This window comes from Rhinopithecus roxellana, chromosome 13, assembly GCF_007565055.1.
Source record: "Rhinopithecus roxellana isolate Shanxi Qingling chromosome 13, ASM756505v1, whole genome shotgun sequence".
NCBI lineage: Eukaryota > Metazoa > Chordata > Mammalia > Primates > Cercopithecidae > Rhinopithecus > Rhinopithecus roxellana.
In genome coordinates this window covers 47,735,081-47,755,313 of record NC_044561.1, presented here as the reverse complement: position 1 = coordinate 47,755,313, position 20,233 = coordinate 47,735,081, and the positions used below count along the sequence as shown (strand labels likewise).

Sequence of the window (20,233 nt, the reverse complement as noted above, 5' to 3'; positions counted from 1 at the left end):
TTAACCAGGAAGCGCCTCAGAGGTCAATGTGCATTCAAGGAAGAAGATGCCCAGCTCAGTAACTGATATGGTCTGGCTGTGTCCCCACCCAAATCTCCAAGTGTAGTTCCCATAATCACCACATGCTGTAGGATTGGGGGAGGGACCCAGTAGGAGGTAACTGAATCATGGGGGTGGGTCTTTCCCCTGCTGTTCTCATGACATTGAATAAATCTCACAAGATCTAATTTTTTTTTTTTTTTTTTGAGACCGAGTCTCACTGTTGCCCAGGCTGGAGTGCAGTGGTGTGATCTCAGCTCACTGCAACCTCCACCTCCTGGGTTTAAGCAATTTTCGTGCCTCAGCCTCCCGAGTATCTGGGACTACAGGCATGAGCCACCACGCCTGGCTAATTTTTGTATTTTTAGTAGAGATGGGGTATCACCATATTGGCCAGGCTGGTCTCAAACTCCCGATCTCAGGTGATCCACCCACCTTGGCTTCCCAAAGTGCTGCAATTAGAGGAATGAGCCACTGTGCCCTGCCTGATCTGGTTTTATAAAGGGGAGCTCTCCTGCACAAGCTCTCTTGCCTGCTGCCATGTAAGATGTGACTTTGCTCCTCCTCCACCTGCCATAATCATGAGGCTTCCCCAGTCATGTGGATCTATGAGTCCATCAAACTTCTTTTTCTTTATAAGTTACCCAGTCTCAGGTATGGCTTTATTAGCAGAGTGAGAATGGACTAATATAGTAACACTTACATCCCCGGAACCCAAAATGGAGTTGCCACAGGGCGACAGTCTGAAAGCCTTGTGACGTCCAGCTGGCAGAAAGGAATTTGGATGAGTAGGGTTGGCCAACTTCTGGTATTGCTGGTGGGTCCTGTCATTGTGTGGGTGACTCCTTGCACCCCTGGCCCTTCACAGGACTAAATTCTGGGAGGGTTCTTGGGAAAGGGGCTAGAGAAGGCGAGAGGACCCCAACCTTCTTCCAGGCAGCAGGAAGGCAAGCTGGAGAGGCCAAGCTCCCAAGTAAACTGAGGCACCTCCCCTGGCCCCTTTGTGAGGCATGCTTGACCTGGGTTTTATGGAAAGAAAGTGCCCTCACCAAAGGGTGCTAAACAAGGCCTGAGGCTCCACACCTGATCCCAGGTGCCCCCCTCTGCCCTGCCCTAGACTTACCCAAAGTTGTACTGCCCAGAGTCGTGGCCTCAGGCCATACATGGCTACTTGGCACTTGAGATGTGGCCATCTCAATTGCGATATGCTGTTAGTGTAAAATATGCACTAGATTTCCAAGCCTTCATAAGCAAAAAAAAAAAAAAAAAAAAAAAAAAAAAAACCATAAAATATCTCATTAAGAATTTTTAAGTATTCATTAATGTTGAAATAATACTATTTTGAATATATTGGTTAAATAAAGTTTACTAGGAGAATTCATTTCACCCCTTTTACTTTTTCTAATATGGCGACTAAATTATTTAATATTACATATGTGGATTACCTTATATTTCTATTGGACAGCTCTGTTCTAACATCTGCACATTGTCCTTTTGTGGCTTATTTCCCTGATACGTTTATTAAAATTAAATTGAGGGGCCAGGTGCAGTGGCTCACGCCTGTAATCTCAGCATTTTGGAAGGCCGAGGCAGGTGGATCACCTGAGGTCAGGAGTTCGAGACCAGCCTGGCCAACATGGTGAAACCCTGTCTCTACTAAAAATACAAAAATTAGCTGGGTGTAGGGGTGTGTGCCTATAATCCCAGCTACTCAGGAGGCTGAGGCAGGAGAATCGCTTGAACCCGGGTGGCAGAAGTTGCAGCGAGCCGAGATCACGCCACTGCACTCCAGCCTGTGGGACAAGAGTGAAAATCCATCTCAAAATAAATAAATAAATAAATAAATAAATAAATTGAGTGCCAGGCACAGTGGCTCATGCCTATAATCCCAGCACTTTGGGAGGCCGAGGCAGGAGGATTACCGGAGATCAGGAGTTTGAGACCAGCCCAGCCAACATGGTGAAACCCCGTCCCTACTAAAAATACAAAAATTAGCCAGGCTTGGTGGTGGGTGCCTGAAATCCCAGCTACTCGGGAGGCTGAGGCAGGAGAATCACTTGAACCCGGGAGGCAGAGGTTGCAGTGAGCCGAGATTGTACCACGGCACTCCAGCCTAGGCGACAGAGCGAGACCCCATCTCAAAAAATAAATAAATAAAAATAAATTGAGTAAGGACTGAGCATGCAAAATAGAATCAGCCTTGGACCCTGAATGCCCTGCAGTGAGAATTCCTCTGTGGTTCTCAGGCTTCTGTAATTCCAGCAAATACACTCTTCCCTCAGGTCCACTAAAATGCAGATATTGTGAGATAATGCTCATTTCTCACAGCTTGCTTGAATAATAATAATGATCATTATAGTAATTTACAACTTAATAGTCAACACTGCCATTTTAACCCAGTCTGTGAGACTGAATCATAAAAGTGACATTCTTTAAGCTCTCGATTAATATACCAGACTGCATAAACTCTAATAACTTACCTTTCCACGGAAAGAGAATATGTGGGTAATGAAGACAAATGATGGAGAGTAGACACTCATCAAAGACCCTCTGGCAGTAATGAGTTGCATTCCAGAAGGTTCCAGAAGGTTCTGTGGAAGCCTGCAGTTTGAGATCGGTTCTCAGGTGTTTGACTGCTTTCTATGGATGAAGGCTCCTAGTTCATGTCTTAGCTACACCCATAGGAGCAACAGACTAAGATATTCCTCCTACACAATAACAGACCCAGGCAGTGCAGAGCCATGTGGGTCTTATCTGTTCTGTTGTCCACAGTCTGGTTTTATCTTAGACCCGGCCTGGTGCAATCCATGTTGTGTACTGGCACTCCACTTAAGTTTCCTGTTGGTAAAAAGCCCCTTTCATTCGGTGATTCCTCGGGGCTTTAGGGGAACTTTCTGGAAACCAGGAAGAAGGAAATAAAGGTTGTTTTGCTGAGGATGGGTGACACTGGGCACGGGACCCAAATGAGTGGTTTGAGCAGAAAGTTGCCTCCACACTGGACTAATGCTTGGCAGCATTATGAGAAAATTTCTGAGCCCAGAAGTTTATCATCTATTCACAGTTCAGAGGGATCCAGGGGTCAGATATGATGCTTCAGTTCTTTTTTAAAAAAATGTAGTACATAATCTTTATCAACAAGAGAAGATAGGAACATAGAGGACAAATTGTACACTCTACATAAAGTATACATGTGATGAGAAAAGTCACTGTCCACCGTTTAAGGTCCAGGGAAGAAAACAATTAGGAAAAGAGCAACTTCAAAAACAAGTTTTTCCTGCTTTTTTTTTTTTTTTTTTTTTTTTTTTTTTTAATAGAGATGGAGTCCTGCTATGTTGCAGGCTTGTCTCAAGCTCCTGCCTTCAAGCCTTCCTCCCACCTTGGCCTCCCACAGTGCTGAGATTATAGATACGAGCCACTGTGCCTGGCCTCTGCCTGTTTTTGTTTTTTTTTTCCCCTGAGATAGAGCCTCGCTCTGTCGCCAGGCTGGAGTGCAGTGGCGCGATATCAGCTCACTGTAACCTCCGCCTCCCAGGCTCAAGCAATTCTCCTGCCTCAGCCTCCCGAGTAGCTGGGACTACAGGCATGTGCCACCACGCCCAGCTAATTTTTGTATCTTTAGTAGAGATGGGGTTTTACCATGTTGGCCAGGATGGTCTCAATCTCTTGACCTTGTGATCTGCCCTCCTTAGCCTCCCAAAGTGCTGGGATTACAAACATGAGCCACCACGCCCGGCCTCTGCCTATTTTTTACACCGTCTATACCCAGCAGTAAATACTCCATTCAAGAGGCATTTGAGAAGATCAATCATGTCTTTAGGCCTGCATTTCCAAACTGTATAGAAACAAAGAATAGTAAAGTCTTGCAAGAAGATGCTCTGAAAAAAATATTTATTATATACATTGTCAAATGTTTTTACTTTTATTGCAGGAAGCCATATTCATTTAAGAGCCACAGTAATCTTTGCTTAAGAACATGGTGCCTTTTTATTAAAAGGGTGTCAAGGGAAAAGATGCTTCAGTTTTTTAATCTGAGCTGATTCTGAAAATTGAAGTTCCATGGTACCAAAGTGAGCAGGAATGAGAAAATGCCCTCCCGTTGGACAGCATTCGTACATCACCCACTTGAAAATTAAATCTGAAACAGAGTTCTGACAGGCCTGCTATTTTCTTCAGTGCCAAGAGCCACACAATAGACCTTTTTTTGGGACAAAGCTCTTAAAATGCTTGGAAATTCAGATGGACTGAGTCACAAAACTGTACAAATACTGCACACCCATTCCTGCTGGTGCCCCTGCTCGCTCTCTTGGAAACAATATTATATTTTCTCTGTGTTTGGCAGAAGGAAAAAAACATTTTAAGTAGAGTTGTGACTTGTCTGAAGGGGTGACGGAGGGAGGCACCCTCAAAAGTGGAAGCTGCTCTGCAGTCTTGAGGCCTCTGGGCAGGGATGGTAGTTACCATTTCAGAGGAGTCCAATGACTCCTCCTTCTCGATGTGGGCCGTAAAACGGTGCTCAGCCCCATGACCACATAAACTCCAGCGTATCCTGATAACTGTATAACAGCAGCACAGACGGCTGAATGCACTGTTCACAAAGTAACGCCCAAGCTGTCTGTATGTGAGTGCATGGAGACTGGTGGGGTGGCCGGGGATGGAGAGAGAGAGGTAGGGGGAATGAGAGCAGGAACACAGGGAAGGAGGAAAGTCAGGGAGGCAGTGGAAGATGCCAAAAACGAACAAACAAAAAAACTCTGCATTATCTTCATGACTTTCTCTCTTCCTTTTTCATGTTCAAATCAAATTATCCACCCCCCATCAAGCAACTGTTTCACTGAGATTTTGAAATAATTGAGATGTGTTGCAAACACATCCTTGCACGTCAAGTGAGCAAGTGATTTCAAGTTTGAACACCTCTCCAGAGCGATATTTCACTTTGATGTTAATGATGGCCAAGAGTCTAGCTCGAGATGAAGGCAAAAGGGCCAAACACATAGACAAGGTCCTTGGAGGAAAGGAAGGGGGAAAAATTCTGACTAAAACCCCACTGGGCTAGAGAGTGTGGAGAAGCATAGCGGCCTGTGGATTTTCATTTCTTTGGCTTTATGGAAATGAAGACCTCCTTCAGGCTACAGAAGACAAGCTAGATTTGGAGAAGAGAGTCTTTCAGAGCTGTCTAGGGACTCCAGACTCAACTCTGATTAAAAAAAAAAAGTTTTCACTTTTTTCGGGTTCTAAAAGTGTCGACAATAAAATAAGGGCAAGTCTGCTGGTCTAGCCCAGGGTTCCTCAACCTTGGCACGAGGACTGCATGATTCTTTGCTGTGGGGGTGCAGTCCTGGGCATTGTAAGATGTTTAGCGGTGTCCCTGGCTTCCACCCACTAAAAGGCTGTGACAAAGAAAATTGCCTCCAGATATTGCCAGATATTCCCGAGGGACAAAATCACTCTTGGATTGAGAATCACTGATTTCAACTAAACATTCGGAAAAGCAAAATTTTCACCGGATAAAGACAGCCATCCCCGGGAAAGACCATATAGCACTTTTGGCAAATGTTGACAAACCCAAATAACCTGCCTTGACTTGAATAGCCAGGGAGAAACACAGAAGTCTGAGACAAGAAAAGACCTTTTGCCTCAAAGCCTTAGTTCATGGTTTTTGAGAGCTATAACACTAACAAAAAATAATCCTGGGCCAGGCACAGTGGCTCCTATCTGCAATCCCAGCACTTTGAGAGGCTGAGACAGGAGAATCGCTTGAGGCTAGGAGTTTGAGACCAGCCTGGGCAACATAGCAAGACCCTGTCTCTACAAAATACTTTTTTTTTGAGATGGAGTCTCACTCTGTCTCCCAGGCTGGAGTGCAGTGGCATGATCTCGGCTCACTATAACCTCCGCCTCCCGGGTTCAAGTGATTCTCTTACCTCAGCCTCCCAAGTAGCTGGGATTTACAGGCACATGCCACGATACCCAGTTAATTTTTGTATTTTTTTTTTCAGTCGAGACGGAATTTTGCCATGTTGGCCGGGTTGGTCTCGAACTCCTGACTTCAGGTGTCCCACAGTGCTGGGATTACAGTTGTGAGCCACTGCACCCACCCTACAAAATACTTTTAAAAATTAGCGGGGTGTGTAGTCCCAGCTACCTGGGAGGCTGAGGCAGGAGGATCTGTTGAGCCCAGGAGGTTGAGGCTGCAGTAAGTCACAATCATGCCAGTGCACTCCAGCCTGGGTAACAGAATGAGTCTCTGTCAGAAATCATCATCAATCATCATCATCATCATCCTGGGGCATTCTAACTTAAAAGAAGAAAAAATAGGGAAAGCAGGTGAGAGGCACTTGTGCACTTGAAAGCAGAACAAACAAGACCACAAGATCTGCTCTGTGTGGTTCTCCATAGCCTGCTGTGACCAGTACCACAGAGTGGGACCGCAGCACTGGAGTTCTCCAGACCTCTTTTCATTCTGAATCTTTGTGTCCAGAGTGGCCTGTCCACAAAGCATTTTGCATCGTTAGCTTTGGAACGAGCGTCCTGGCATTCAGGTCTCAGAGAATAGAACGAAGTGTTTAAAATGACTATCCCTTAATTTTACAAGGAAATTGACAAAGGGAAGCATGTAAGCCTGAACTTGGGTTCAGTGTACATTTTTTTTAATGAAAAAGAGACTATAAAATTGTGTGCATTTCTTCAAGTATATCCCTCCAAAGCTGTACAAATTGGCCTTCTAGATAAGATCATACATTCCCATTTCCACCTGTCGTCTCCTGTTGAGCAGGCAGGGAGGGAAAAGGACCTGGTGACCTGGGTCTCTCTTGTTCCTCAGTACAGTACGATGATTTATTATTTCTAAGCCTGAGAATTTCGGAAGCCACTGAACATGAAAAGAGTGAAAAATCTTCTAAGTCAAGAGAAAGAAAGGAGATGACGTGGTGGCACAGTATGCTCTTCTCAGCCTCTGAAACACTACTCTGAAAGCTGTCACGAGTATGCATCGCATGGGCCTTTGCAGACAAAAAGGGTTATTTTATCCAGATTATTCCCCCACATTGCAGGGGAAAAGGGACTCATTTGTAATCATCAAAGGAATGCTGACAGACTTGAAATGGGATTACACTCCATTATACTCATCCGAATTAGAGATTTGTGTTGGAGATCATTCTTGAGTTTCCTCCTCTCTGCTCCTCCAGCCCCAAATGAGGCGATTTGTATTCACAGGGCATCAGAGGCAGACATGAAATCAGACTGTTCGCAAACATACATTTCAGACTCCGTGGCCCGAGTTTTGAATTTTAATGTTGCCTGGTTTTCTGCGTGTGGAAAACTTGGTGCTCAGATTGAAATGAACCCCAAGTGTCACTTCATCCCAGTATCGTTTCCTTCTCTAACTTGTTAGTGCAGGAGAAATTCATTTCCAGAGGCTTGAGTGAGCAAACGATACAGGTGTCGGAGAGAACATAAGAGTGAGAAATTCATGTAAGGAAATGTAAAATCTACGCATAGACAGAGTCATCTAGTAGGTCTGTGAACATACTTCCAAACACTCAGTTCCAAACTCTGTGGTTTGCTTACTATTTTTTGGAGAATGAGACCTGCCAAATCTATGGCTCATCCCTCAAACTCCTCTGTAATGTGTGTGTCCACGAACCCACTAAAAAGCAAGCTTCCCCAGGAAAGGAATGATTTTTTGGAGTAGGCCGTATCATGTCTAGCACAGCATCTGGGACCTGAGAGGCTTTAGACTGTTTCCCATTCTTCCCTACAGAACTTCCAGTGTGTGGTCGCCATGAAACTGAGGCTCACCTGTGGAGGAGCCTTAAGTATCTCAGGGTGGAAGTTATAGTCCTTGGAAGAGCTCAAGTGGGTCAAGAAAGTGTCTCATGACTTTTGCCATCAAAAGAGTGAAATATATTAGAGAACATCCCTCTCAACACAAAAAGATGATACTCCCTCAGCAGGAAGACAGAGCAAGGAATGTGGATAAAGGGCATTTGAAGTTGTACCATTTCTTTGCCCACCATTTTTTTTTTTTGAGACAGAATCTCACTCTGTTGCCCAGGCTGGAGTGCAGTGGCACTATCTTGGCTCACTGCAACCTCCGCCTCCCATGTTCAAGTGATTCTCCTGCCTCAGCCTCATGAGTAGCGGGATTACAGGCACCCACCACCACGCCCAGCTAATTTTTGTATTTTTAGTACAGACACGGGTTTCACCAAATTGGCCAGGGTGGTCTCGAACTCCTGACCTCAAGTGATCTGCCTTGGCCTCCCAAAGTGCTGGGATGACAGGTGTGAGCCATTGTGCCTGACCCCTTTAGTAGCTGTTTTAAAGATTCAATAGTGGTAAATTTGTCTTTATTTCACACACTCTTGAAAAGTAATTTAGCTGGGTATATAATTCAGGGCTGATGGTTGTTTTTTGTTTGTTTGTTTCTCAGAACCTGGAAAATATTATTTCACTGTCTTATGGCTCCCACTGTTTTTGTTGCAAAGTCTTTATAGATAACATTTCCTTTACTATCTGATTGCTTTTAAGACTGTCACTTTGTCTTTAGTATTTTACAGTTTCAGTATGACACATTCAGGTATAAATTTATTTTATTTATTTTCCTTGCAATGCTTAAATCTGAATCTTTCATTAATTCCTAAAAATTAATCCTAGGACAGGGCCAGGTGTGGTGGCTCACGCCTGTAATCCCAGCACTTTGGGAGGCTGAGGCGGGTGGATCATGAGGTCAGCAGTTCGAGACTGGCCTGACCAACATGGTGAAACCCCATCTGTACTAAAAATACAAAAAAATTAGCTGGGCATGATGGCGGGTGCCTGTAATCCCAGCGACTTGGGAGGCTGAGGCAGGAGAATTGCTTGAAAACTGGAAGATGGAGGTTGCAGTGAGCTGAGATTGCACCACTGCACTCTAGCCTGGGCAATAAGAGCAAAACTCCATCTCAAAAAAAAAAAAAAAAATTAATCCTAGAACATCATCACTTTGAGTGTCGCCTCTCTCTCCTTTTCCCTACTTTCTTTTTCTGGAATACTGATCAAATGTATATTCAACCATCATTCCATCCTCCATGTCTTATGACTTTTCTTCCATGTTTTCCATATGTTTACCTGTTTTGTTTCATTCTGGATAATTTCTCCAGCTTTTTTTTTTCACCTCACTGTTTCTCTCTTCAGCTATATCTAATCTGCTCTTCAACCTACCCATCAGGCTGTTCATGTCAATGAATATATTTTTCGTGTGAGTAAATATATTTGATTCTTTTACAAATACACCTGTTTTTTCTTGATAGCCTTTTGTTCCTTTCTCATGTTTTAGATTCCTTCTTAAATTTCTTTTTAGATTCCCTCTTTTTTTTTTTTTTTTTTTTGAGGTAGGGTCTTGCTCTGTTGCCCAGGCTGGAGTGCAGGGGCACAATCTCAGCTCACTGCAACCTCTGCATCCCAGGTTCAAGCGATTCTCATGTCTCAGCCTCCCAAGTAGCTGGGATTACAGGTGCCCACCACCACGCCCAGCTAATTTTTGTATTTTTAGTAGAGACAGGGCTTCGCCATGTTGGCCAGGCTGGTCTTAAACTCCTGATCTCAGGTGACCCACCTACCTTGGCCTCCCAAAGTGCTGGGATTACAGGCATGAGCCACCATGGCCAGCCCTAGATTCTCTCTTTTATTACCTAAGAACCATGTCATTGCTGCTGACTACTGCTCATATAATGTAATTTTGAATTGTGTGATCATAATCAGCAGCATTTCATCTATAGGAATCTATTGATGGGCCTATATTGATGATGTTCCCATGCAAGCAGTATCTGTGTGTTTGCTTTTGCCAGGTATCATGGGACAACTTTCTTAGTTTCTCAGTTTGGGTTTCCCAGTAAAGGTAATATGAATTCAAAACCCAGACTCCCCAAAAGGCAGAATTTTGGTTACACTGTCTCAAGAGATATTTTTTTCTCCAATCCTGAACCAAGGCTATGACAAGTTTCTTTGTCATCTTTCTTTACAAGAAGGCTGATCTGTTTTGCATCCATCTTTTAATGAAGGTTTAGGCTTTCAAGGTCCTGGCTTTATATAGAGGTCTTTATTCTAATCCCTCACTTTACAGTGGTCTAATGCCTTATCACCTGCGCTCAGGCACCTGTTAAATCTTCATTGTCAAGACCATCAAGCAACTCCAACATAGCCATAGGGTTTGCACCAGCTATCATCCCTAGTTCTCTGTTCTCTCTTCATTTTTGTTTCCTGGATATTTCTTATATTTAACCACTCACTTACGCATTAAAAGATGTTTCTTATATTTTATTCAGCGTTTCTAGGTGTTCTGCTGGGGAAATAGTTTCAGAACACCAATTTCCAGAAACAAATTACAGACCTAATTCTATAATCAGTTCTTTGGGGCTAGATGGTATTATCTTTAAACAGGACAAGGAATGGACATTACTTATATAAGTCCTGGGAAAGATTCGGCTCTGGTAAATGAAGAGATAAACATGACAGAAGTGCCTCTGCTTTAAACTACATGTAACTTATTTTGTTTTCTTCCCTTAGTATTAGAAAGGCTACCTGGATTCAAATCCCCAAAAGTGACGCTCTTTGCCTCAGTTTCTTGAACTTTTTATACAAGCATCTCCTTTATAGCTACAATTGGGAGGATTGAATGAGTTAACATGAAGTTCTTTGAACAGTGTCTGACATAGAGTGTTTTATGTGCTTAATAAATTATTTTTAGGGCCAGGCGCAGTGGCTCACTCCTGTAATCCCAGCACTTTGGGAGGCCGGGGCGGGTGGCTCTCTTGAGTCCAGGAGTTCGAGACCAGCCTGGGCAACATAGTGAGACCCTGTCTCTACAAAAAAAATGCCAAAAAAATTAGCTAGGCCTGGTGGCATGTGACTATAGTCCCAACTACTAGGGGGTGCTGAGATGGGAGGATAGCTTGAGCCCCAGAGGTTGAGGCTGCAGTGAGTCATGATTGCACTACTGTATACCAGCCTGGGTGACAGAGCGAGACCCTATCTCAAAAGTAAAAACTAATTTTTTTCTTTTGTCTTGAGAGAGAGTCTCACTCTGTTGCCCAGACTGGAGTGCAGTGGCGTGATCTTGGCACACTGCAACCTCCACCTCCCAGGCTCAAACAATTCTCCTGCCTCAGCCTCCTGAATAGCTGGGATTACAGGTGCCTACCACCATGCTTGGCTAAATTTTGTATTTTAAGTAGAGACAGGGTTTCACCATATAGGCTAGGCTGTAAAAATTTTTTAAAACCCTAAAAGTATTTTTAACTCACCAACTTTTTTACTCATGCCGAGGGAAACCAAGAAGTTACTGCCTCGGCTGAGCCGGTGGTGCACACGTGGGAATCAACTAAAGGGGTGGCAGAACGAGGTACCCCAAGGGGCAAGGGGAAACTCAGAAGACACCAGAATCACTTGGTCAGCTGCCTTTCCAATCCAAGATTCTCTTTCCAGTACTAAAATCTTCATGCCTCTACAATTTAGGATTTATGTTATTATGAGAAACCATTTCCTTACAGAAGGATACAAATATACCAGCCTCATTAAAATAGTGACAAAGTATCATAAAACTTCAGACCCCCCCTCCCCAGCTCCCACCCTTGCTCCCACCTTCTTGGTCCATTGCTCAGCTTCAGTGACAGTATGGATTTTTTTTTTTTTTTTTACAGGATCTCGCTCTGTTGCCCAGGCTGAAGTGCAGTGGCATGATCTTGGCTCACTGCAAACTTCACCTCCTGGGTTCAAGCGATTCTCCTGCCTCAGTCTCCTGAGTAGCTGGGACTACAGGAGCACGCCACTATGCCCAGCTAATTTTTGTATTTTTAGTAGAGATGGGGTTTCACCATTTTGGCCAGGCTGGTCTCGAACTCCTGAACTCAAATGATCCACCCGCCTCGGCCTCCCGAAGTGTTGGGATTACAGGCATGAGCCACAGTGCCCAGCCATCAGTAGGGATATTTAAAACCTGATAGGTACTGGGTTCAAATCCTGCGTCTAAATTTGATTAGCAGTTGTGGAGCTGGGGAGAGCAGTAATCAAGTCAGGCAATAGGGGTGGGTAACAAGGGAGCAATTGTTCTCTCACTGTACGCTACCCTCAGAGTGGTGCCTCACGAAGAATTTTAAAGATATTAAGCCAACAGGATGGCTGTGAAGATCAGTGACCTCCAAATTTTTTAACTCATGAACTCATCTATGTAACCAACCTTCCCATTTACCCCCAAACCTAAAATAAAAGTTTTCAAAAATAATTATTATTACTGGCAGAAAAGCATTATAAAAAAATCATGAACAGAAACATTTTGATAACACATCTCCAACATATGCACACTTATTTATAAATCACATGTTCTGTCAATTTATATGTTAATTATAAGCAAAACTTAACTCCTTTTTTTGTTAAGATGGAAAAGCCAACAGGCAGGAACAGAAGTTCTGACATTTTTCTCCTACCCCACTGGACCACTTTGTGAGTGCACCCGCTTGGGAAGGACGGTGATGAAATGATGCTGAGGGAAGGGTAGGAAAAGGTCAGTCTATTCGGAAGCACCTGAACTGGCAGCGATCACCCCATGAACGATCAAGAAAGGTTAGGCAAATTGTGGCACCTTTTTTTCTGCTCTTGCTCCTCCCTACCGCCAACACCCTTGCAGGCGAAGTCCCCAGCCTGGCCCCATCCCTGTGCTCTGGCCAGCCCTGGTGCTGGAGCCTGCCTCAGCGCTGCTCCCTAGCTGGGTGGTCTTGGGTAAGTTTGTTACCCTCTCTGAGGCTGAGTTCTCATCTGCAAACGAGACCGGTCCTGATCTCATACAGTTGCTATGAGGATGAAATCAGATAAAAACTGAGCTCAACTTTTACCCTCTTCCTTTCTGTTTCTTCTCTGAAACTGCTGCTAGGCTCCCCTTTCCCATAAAGCACCTGGGAGACCAAAGCCATCAATAACAGGGACCACTTGTGGGCCGAGACTCTTCTCTGCCATAAAAAGAGCCAGCAGAAAACTTTTCAGATGTAGTCACTTTCCATGGAAACAGATGAGCAGATTCAGACACTGGCTATTCATCTCTCTTCTTCTGTGGCCTCTAGACAACTCCTTTGCATATTTGGTTTGTTTTTCTTTAGTTACGAGCTGGCTTTTCACTCCATACATTTTTTAAGGTAAAAATAAATCTTGAATAAAAAGGATGATGTGACTGAGGCATAATACAAGGCAGAGGGAAGGGTGTGTGCATGCGTGTGTTTGCATGGCTGTGCATGCACAGGTGTCTGTATTGGGAGGTGCTGATATGCTGGGGAAATACAGTCCTGGTCTCCCTGGTGATGAGCCCTAGGGTAGGGGGTGAAGGGGACACCCAGCCACACTGTGTACCCTTGGATGAACTGATGCATGGGCAGGAGGTCACCCTCCCCTCTGAACTCCAAAAGTGTGGTCCTCAACTCTAGCTGCATATTAGAATTGCCTGGGGAGCTTTCAAAAAGAGATCAGTGACTGGCTCTCCCAGGGCCAATTACATCAGAAGTCTTGGGGTGCAGCCTGAATGTCTATATATATTTTTTTAGTCTCCCCAGGAGATGTTATTGTGCTGCCAGGGCTGAGACCCAATGTTGATCTGAAAGCAAATAACGAGGTTCAACCTCTCCAAAATGAACAACTGTGTCCATCAATACCGAGTTCCCACCTCGAGGTCCCAGGTTCAATTGAATTACCGTATTTCTATACCCTGGAATTCCTGGCCAATGAAATAAAGAGCTACCAGTCAGGTTTATTTATTGGGCTGCAAATGACCTAACTTTTGGCTGAACTGCATCCCACTAAAATTCATATGTTGGAGTCCTAATCCCTAACACTTCAGACTATGATAGTATTTGGAGATAGGGCCTTTAAACGGGTGACTAGCTTAAAATGAGATCATTTGAAGGAGTCTAGTCCAATATGACTGATGTCCTTGTAAGAAGAGAAGGTTAGGACACAGACACACGTGGAGGGAAGACCGTGTGAAGATACAGCAGGAAGATGCCATTTACAAGCCAAGGAGACAGGCCTCAGAAGAAACCAACTCTGCCAAGACCTTGATCTTGAACTTCTAGCCTCCAGAACTGTGATAAAATAAATGTTCCTTGTGTAAGCCACCCAGTCTGTAGTATATTGTTATGCCAGCCCTAGCAAACTAATACAATCTGGTACCAAGTACCACTTAATGCTCACTTGGGCTACCAATGGCAGGGACTGGAACACTGGCCCAGGCCAGGTAGGTGGTGCACACCTGTAATCCCAGCTACTCAGGAGGCTGAGGCAGGAGGAGATCGGTTAAGGCCAGGAGTTTGAGGCTACAGTGCACTACAACTGCACCTGTGAATAGCCACTGCACTCTGGCCTGGGCAGCAGAGCATGACTCTATTAAAAAAAAACAACAACACTTCTATTATAGAGTGACCTTTATTTGAGGTCTGGGGACATTTGGGTACAAGGAAGGCCTTAAAGGCTGCCCCACTCCCCTTGTTTCCCATCCCCTGTCCCTCCTACTTCTCACATGCACCACTATGTGCCCTAGGGCAAAATCAAATGTAGAAACACATGGTTATGTCTACTTTGTCCAAGGCCAGGAGTTCTTGAGGAATTCAAGTGAAACCTAGAACAACTTTCTACCCTTTCCTTCCCTTCCTTCCTCCCCACCTCTACCTATAAGCCCATCAATCACTTTGAATTTCTTGGAGAAAAAAAAGAAATGAAAGAAAAAGAAAAGAAGAGACTAGGTGCGGTGGCTCACGCCTATAATCCCAGCACATTGGGAGGCCAAGGTGGGTGGATCACCTGAGGTCAGGAGTTCAAGACCAGCCTGGCCAAAATGGTGAAACCCTGTCTCTACTAAAAATACAAAAATGAGCTGGGTGTGGTGGTGGGTGCCCGTAATCCCAACTACTTGGGAGGCTGAGGCAGGAGAATTGCTTGAACCTGGGAGACAGAGGTTGCAGTGAGTGAGCCAAGATTGCACCAATGCACTCCAGCCTGGGCAACAGAGTGAGACTGCGTCTCAAAAAGAAAAAAAAAAGAAAAAGAAAAGGAGACAAAGGAAAGAAGTAGGGAAGAAAGAGAAGACCCAGCTTGCCTTCAGCAGAGAAACAACACAAATTAAAAGCAGACACACACACACAAAACAGTAAGTACTGAAGGACCATCACAAACTAAATACAAGAGACACACTGAAACACCACTCTTTACGGCAAAAATGTAGAGGATCCCTTGCTCTTTATGGCTGGTACTCAAGAGGGTACCCCTCCCTCCTCTCAGCACTCATCCTCAAGCTCCAGCTCCCTGTCTTGTTCTCTGAACAAAGACGATGGGCATAGCATTATACTTCTGGGGTTTGTTTTGTTTTTCAAGTCAATGATGAATTTAGACGTCTCAAGCCAAATCCTCAATTTGAGAATGCAGTCAAATGAACAGAACTCTATCCCAAAGAGGAAAGTGGACGAAAGCCAAGCACATTTGAGTATGAGATTAAGGATCAGAGGCACTAATTTTGCATGAACTTCTCTTGCCTTCGCTGGGATTCATTTTTAATGCAATGATGATAGCCTTCCAGTGGCCGCTGGCGGCATCTCAAAATCTTTGGGGATGAGAGAGGAGGCGGTGTTTGGGGAGCCCGTTTACCAGCAGGCTTGGAGGTGATTAGAACGTCACGAGCATGGATGGGGAGAAGGAGGGGGCCACGATGCTGCCTCTGGCTTATTAAGAGTGAGATCGATGCTGGAATCCCCGAGGGCAAAAAAAATCAATGACCCAGGAAAACTACACCAGCTGACAGCCCCAGGAAAAGGCTCAAGGAAGAGCCGCAAAGAAGAGAAAGGCTTAAGGAACTTTCCAAAACTCTGCACTGTTAATCTCCTTGGGGGAGAGGGGGGCCTATATGGTACAGACAATGGCTGGGACCCCTGACATTCTGGCACTTTCTTTCACATAGATACACCATCCTCCCTCCTTCACAGGGCAGAGGGGTCCCAAGTTTCCTCTATCCTCTGCTAGTTTTTGATGTTCCCCTTATTTAGAAAACCAGGCAAGTATCTGCATTGTCAAACACTGCTGTCTAGCCCTGTTTATTGTGATCAGGCTCTGCGGGGGAGAGTCCACTGTCTCTTTCCAGGCCTCAGCTTTGGTTTCTATGCACTCCTTCAAGTTCATAAAAAGGAACAGGACCGACTGTCCCAAGAACACAAGCGGTAAGCTTTCAGGCCACAGGGGGTTCGCGTCAGCTGAAACACTGAACCGGACAATAAGATGGTCATCTTTGGAGCTTAGGAATTTGCAGAGGGAGGGCGGCTAAAACCCAAGTCAAATGAGCCAACTCTGGAAGATGATCTTTCTTTCTCCCTGAGATTTTTCTAATATTTCTCTGACCTCACATGATATGGAATTAAGGTTTAAACTTAAGGGCCTCAGTGGTTTGGGAGGACATTATATTTCTTTTCTTCTCCCCAAAAGGCTTCTGACATGTTCTCCCTAATCTTCAGATCTCTGGAGAGCATCACTGATGAGAGGAAAAATGGGGACTGGCTGTGGGTAGCAATATCACCACCTACTGCTGGCTCAGGGAGTTTGAAACCCTGGAATTCAGGATCGCATGGAAAGCAGAAGGAAATGCCTTTTATCGTTTATACTATTTAGAATAACATATATCAAATCATTCATTTTACTATGGATATAGCCTCCCTGTTTGATAGCTCAACTCCACTGTATATAACAGTTGCTAGATACAGACAATTCCAAACTTGGGTGGTAATCTATAGACTGTTACAAGTATTGCAACTGCTTGGGTGGTAATCTATAGACTGTTACAAGTGTTGCAACTGCTTCGCTAAAGCAACAAAACTCTAAGTGTCTATAATCTGTGAAAACAATCTAATGATTGCACTGCAATTTGCCTAAAGCAATATTTGTTCAGTTGCAGTGATGTCACACACACAAAAAGGCTTGTCAGTTTTCAGTTGTTTCCCTAGAATTCAGAGCTAGATGGTGGCTGAACTCAGAACTGCTTTCCATAGCTCAAATCAGCTAATACAGAGCTTTTCTAGCAGCCAAGAAAGTTCTAGTACCAAAAAAAAAAAAAAAAAAAAAAAAAAAAGTTAATAGCACTTGAAAAGCCTGATGCATTTCCCCAGAATGCTTACCACAGAGTTCTGATCCTGGGATACTTGATTTTAAAGGGCCATGGGTGGCTTGCCAAATAGGCATATCTTGGCTTCCTTTGCTAGGTAGGAATACTGCCTTGATATTACATATTCAAAGCAAAGAACCTCTGACCTAAGGGCTCTCCACTAACAATGACATTCTCTGTAAGTAAACTAGAATCCCAACTCAACTTCTGTTTTGCCCTTGTTCAATTTGCTATGTACTAGCCTACTGCACAAACAGGACTGAGGAGGACTCCCTTTACCATCATTATGTTGCAAAAGACTCTGCGCTGCAGGACCCGATAGGGACTGACTGTGCAAAGTCTGAACTTGGCAGAAGATCCCTGGAGAAGGAGGAGTGTGGGGCTCAGAGTTGCTCCCTAAGCTGGCTGAAGGCCTCCAGCCTTGCCAGAGGGAGATCCAGGTCTGTTTCGTCTGCAAGGACATGTGTTACGGTAAGCAACTGCAGTGCTAACATAAGCATGTGCTCCTAAGTCTATCGTCAACCTAGAAATCCCTTTCACTTTTCACTTTGGGGAGTCACACCTGTAAGCTCAGAACTAGCTGAGATCCGCTGCGAGAACCTGGATCACGATTCCCAAAAAGAAAAGCCTCCTAGTTTATTTGAGAGTAGGAAGTCATTATTTTCTGTGAAGGAAACTGGAATTGGAGAGGGAGGACCCTGGTATACTTTGGCAGAGAGGCTCCTCTCTGTTATTTAAGTATCTCCTCATCCCTCACTGCCTTTCCAGCAGACCTTCAGTCCCCGCGGGCTTCCCTTCCTACCTGCCAATGTGGACTCGAGGTCAGGTGTCCCCTGGGCTAGTCTCCTTACATGGGCAAACGGGCTACGCGGGTGGCAAACCCGGTGCAACGCCTCCGACCACAACACGTGTATTTTACAGCGCTGGGCGCAGCACAGGGCTCAGTTTAAGGAGCCTCCAGAGAACCAGCGTGGGTCAGGACCAGGTCCCTAATGCTAGGAAATTGACGAGGTCAACAGCAGGGCGAGAAACTCTAAATACATTACACACCCTTCCTTCTTGGGAGTGGCAGTCCCCTGTCGCCACTTCACTCGCAGCCACCTATATGCCAAGGGTTCACACCAGACAAGACAAGTGTCTGTGAGCACGCCTCAACTTTAATCCTACCCGGCCGTATCCGCTGGTGCGGCTGCCCCCATTCGAGGGCTCACCTGGGCGCTCCGCGGTGCCGCGGGGCGCACAGCCAGGGAGGGCATTCTTACCAGAGAAGTCGCTGAGCGCTGAGATCTCTTTGGCGCAGACGAGGACAGTGCAGTAGAAGAGGCGCAGGAGCTGCCCCGGCGGCTCTACCTGCCGGCGGAGGCCGGGATGCTGCGCGGGCTGGGGCGCCGGCGGCTGGCGTGCAGGTCCCGGCAGGAGCATGGTGCTCGGCGCGGCGGGGCGGGCGCGCAGGCCCGGGACGCGCGGGGGGTCGCAGGGCTAAGGACGGCGTCACATGGCGGGGCGAATCGATGGCCAGCGACTCCGCGGCCCCCCGCCACCTCCCCGCCCAGGCTGCCAGAGCCTCCTCCCCTGAGCGGGCCAGTGCAGGCGCCCCAGCAAAGGGGAGGGGGCGGAGAACTGGGGCGGGGCGAGGATCCCCGAAAAGGATCCGCGTAGTTTCCAAGAGAGGAAATCTCCGCTGCCGCCGTATGGGAGGAAGCGAGGAGGGCCGTAGGGAAAGCGCAGCCTTCGCGCGCCCGGCGGCTGCCCAGGCCGGTCCCTGGCGCGCTGCCCGCCGCGGAGGGCGCCCCCAGTAGCGCGTCCCGGGCCGCGCACCTTGAGCGCCTTCCACACCCGGGAGACAGCCGGGCACCCGTGGCCCTGCCCGCGCTGGCCGGGTGCCAGCCTCGCCCTGGCGGCAGAAGGAGCGCGGACGGTGCCCGTGACGCACTTTGGAGCCAGCGCCGCGCGTGCAGCTGGGGCGCCCCCGGGGCGGGGCCGATTGGGGGCCGCGGGAAGGTGGGGTTCTGGAGGCGTGGGATCGCACCGCTGCCATCCCCGCCACCCGCCGCGCGCCACGTGCTGTCACCCGGCACATACAGTTATCGCCATTTCACAGTAGAGGAGACTGAGCCCCGGCGCCGTGCCCAGGCTCTTGCAGCCAGGACGGCGACGAGCTGGAGGTCTCAAAACCGGTCAGATGGCTCCGGAGCCGCGATCTTTAGCTCCAGCTCGCCTGCCTTTGGGTACTGGTTGTCCGCAGCGCTGGGGGATCTGACACCGGACCGGCGCAAACAGCCGCCTAGCGCTAATAATTGGGCTTTGTTTTAAAGTGGGCCACAGCATCTTTCTGAACCTCTAGACTGTGCGCGGGGTGATCCATGTTTGGACGCCCAGCCAGTGGCCGAGGAGTGGCCTGCGTGGCCCCAACTCAAGGGTATCGAGGACAAGTACGCGAGGGTCTCCGTGGCTGCTTGCCGGGTGCGGGTACCTGGGGCCCAGCGACCCAAACCCTACGGACCGCGCGGGGCCGGCGGGAGGGAGGAGGGCGGGCACTAAGCACACAGTGTTCCCGAATCCCGCGGGAGGGCCTGCCAAGTTCTCAGCGGGCGTGACGCGGAAACGTAGATAATGAGGCCCAGGGCGGGGCCGGACGCACTGTCCGGCGGGCTTCAGAGCTGCGAACGCCCCAGAGTGTGCCGGGAGGCATGGTGAAAGAAAATGCGGCTGAGGGTCCCGGTGGGACCCACTCAGAGGTGGGCCGTAAAGATTCCAGAAGGGTGGATGGCATTAGATACCACCCAGTACTCCAGCAGGGGCTGGGTTACCGGATTGGGATCTCGGCCCCTTCTTCCAGTCTAGGGAAAGGTGTATTAAATGCTAAACATCAGTGTTTACCAAGTGAGGCCCAGTCTGTCTGGCATAATGATTTTAAAAATCTACATTAAAATGTTAAATAAAAATGCAACCTCCCCAATAACCTTTGAACATATAAATATTAGTGTGCGCTCTCTAGGTTAGGGAAACTGAGGCTGGGAGTGTGGGTAAGGATGC

At 46.7% G+C, this 20,233-nt stretch overlaps 1 protein-coding gene and 1 long non-coding RNA gene across 8 annotated transcripts in view; both read right to left on the bottom strand.

Annotated features, from left to right (window-relative positions):
- The window catches only part of EVA1C (eva-1 homolog C), a 105,193-nt gene extending 85,443 nt beyond the window's left edge, over positions 1 to 19,750 (bottom strand). For 2 of the 7 annotated variants that reach the window (XM_010358815.2, XM_030915733.1), the window contains exon 1: positions 18,460 to 19,327. In XM_010358815.2, coding sequence (XP_010357117.1) covers positions 18,460 to 18,619 — 160 coding nt within the window. In that variant the 5' untranslated portion in view covers positions 18,620 to 19,327. Of the gene's footprint in view, positions 1 to 18,459 lie in introns of all 7 variants that reach the window. The other 5 variants (XM_030915734.1, XM_010358816.2, XM_030915735.1 and 2 more) reach the window with 5 other exon arrangements.
- Positions 666 to 2,934, bottom strand: LOC115892931. Its single transcript, XR_004052866.1, has 3 exons — positions 2,520 to 2,934; positions 1,163 to 1,281; positions 666 to 1,058 (listed from the first exon to the last, which is right to left on the bottom strand). It is a non-coding gene; the product is annotated as an uncharacterized LOC115892931 (long non-coding RNA).
- Positions 19,751 to 20,233: the final 483 nt, after the last annotated feature.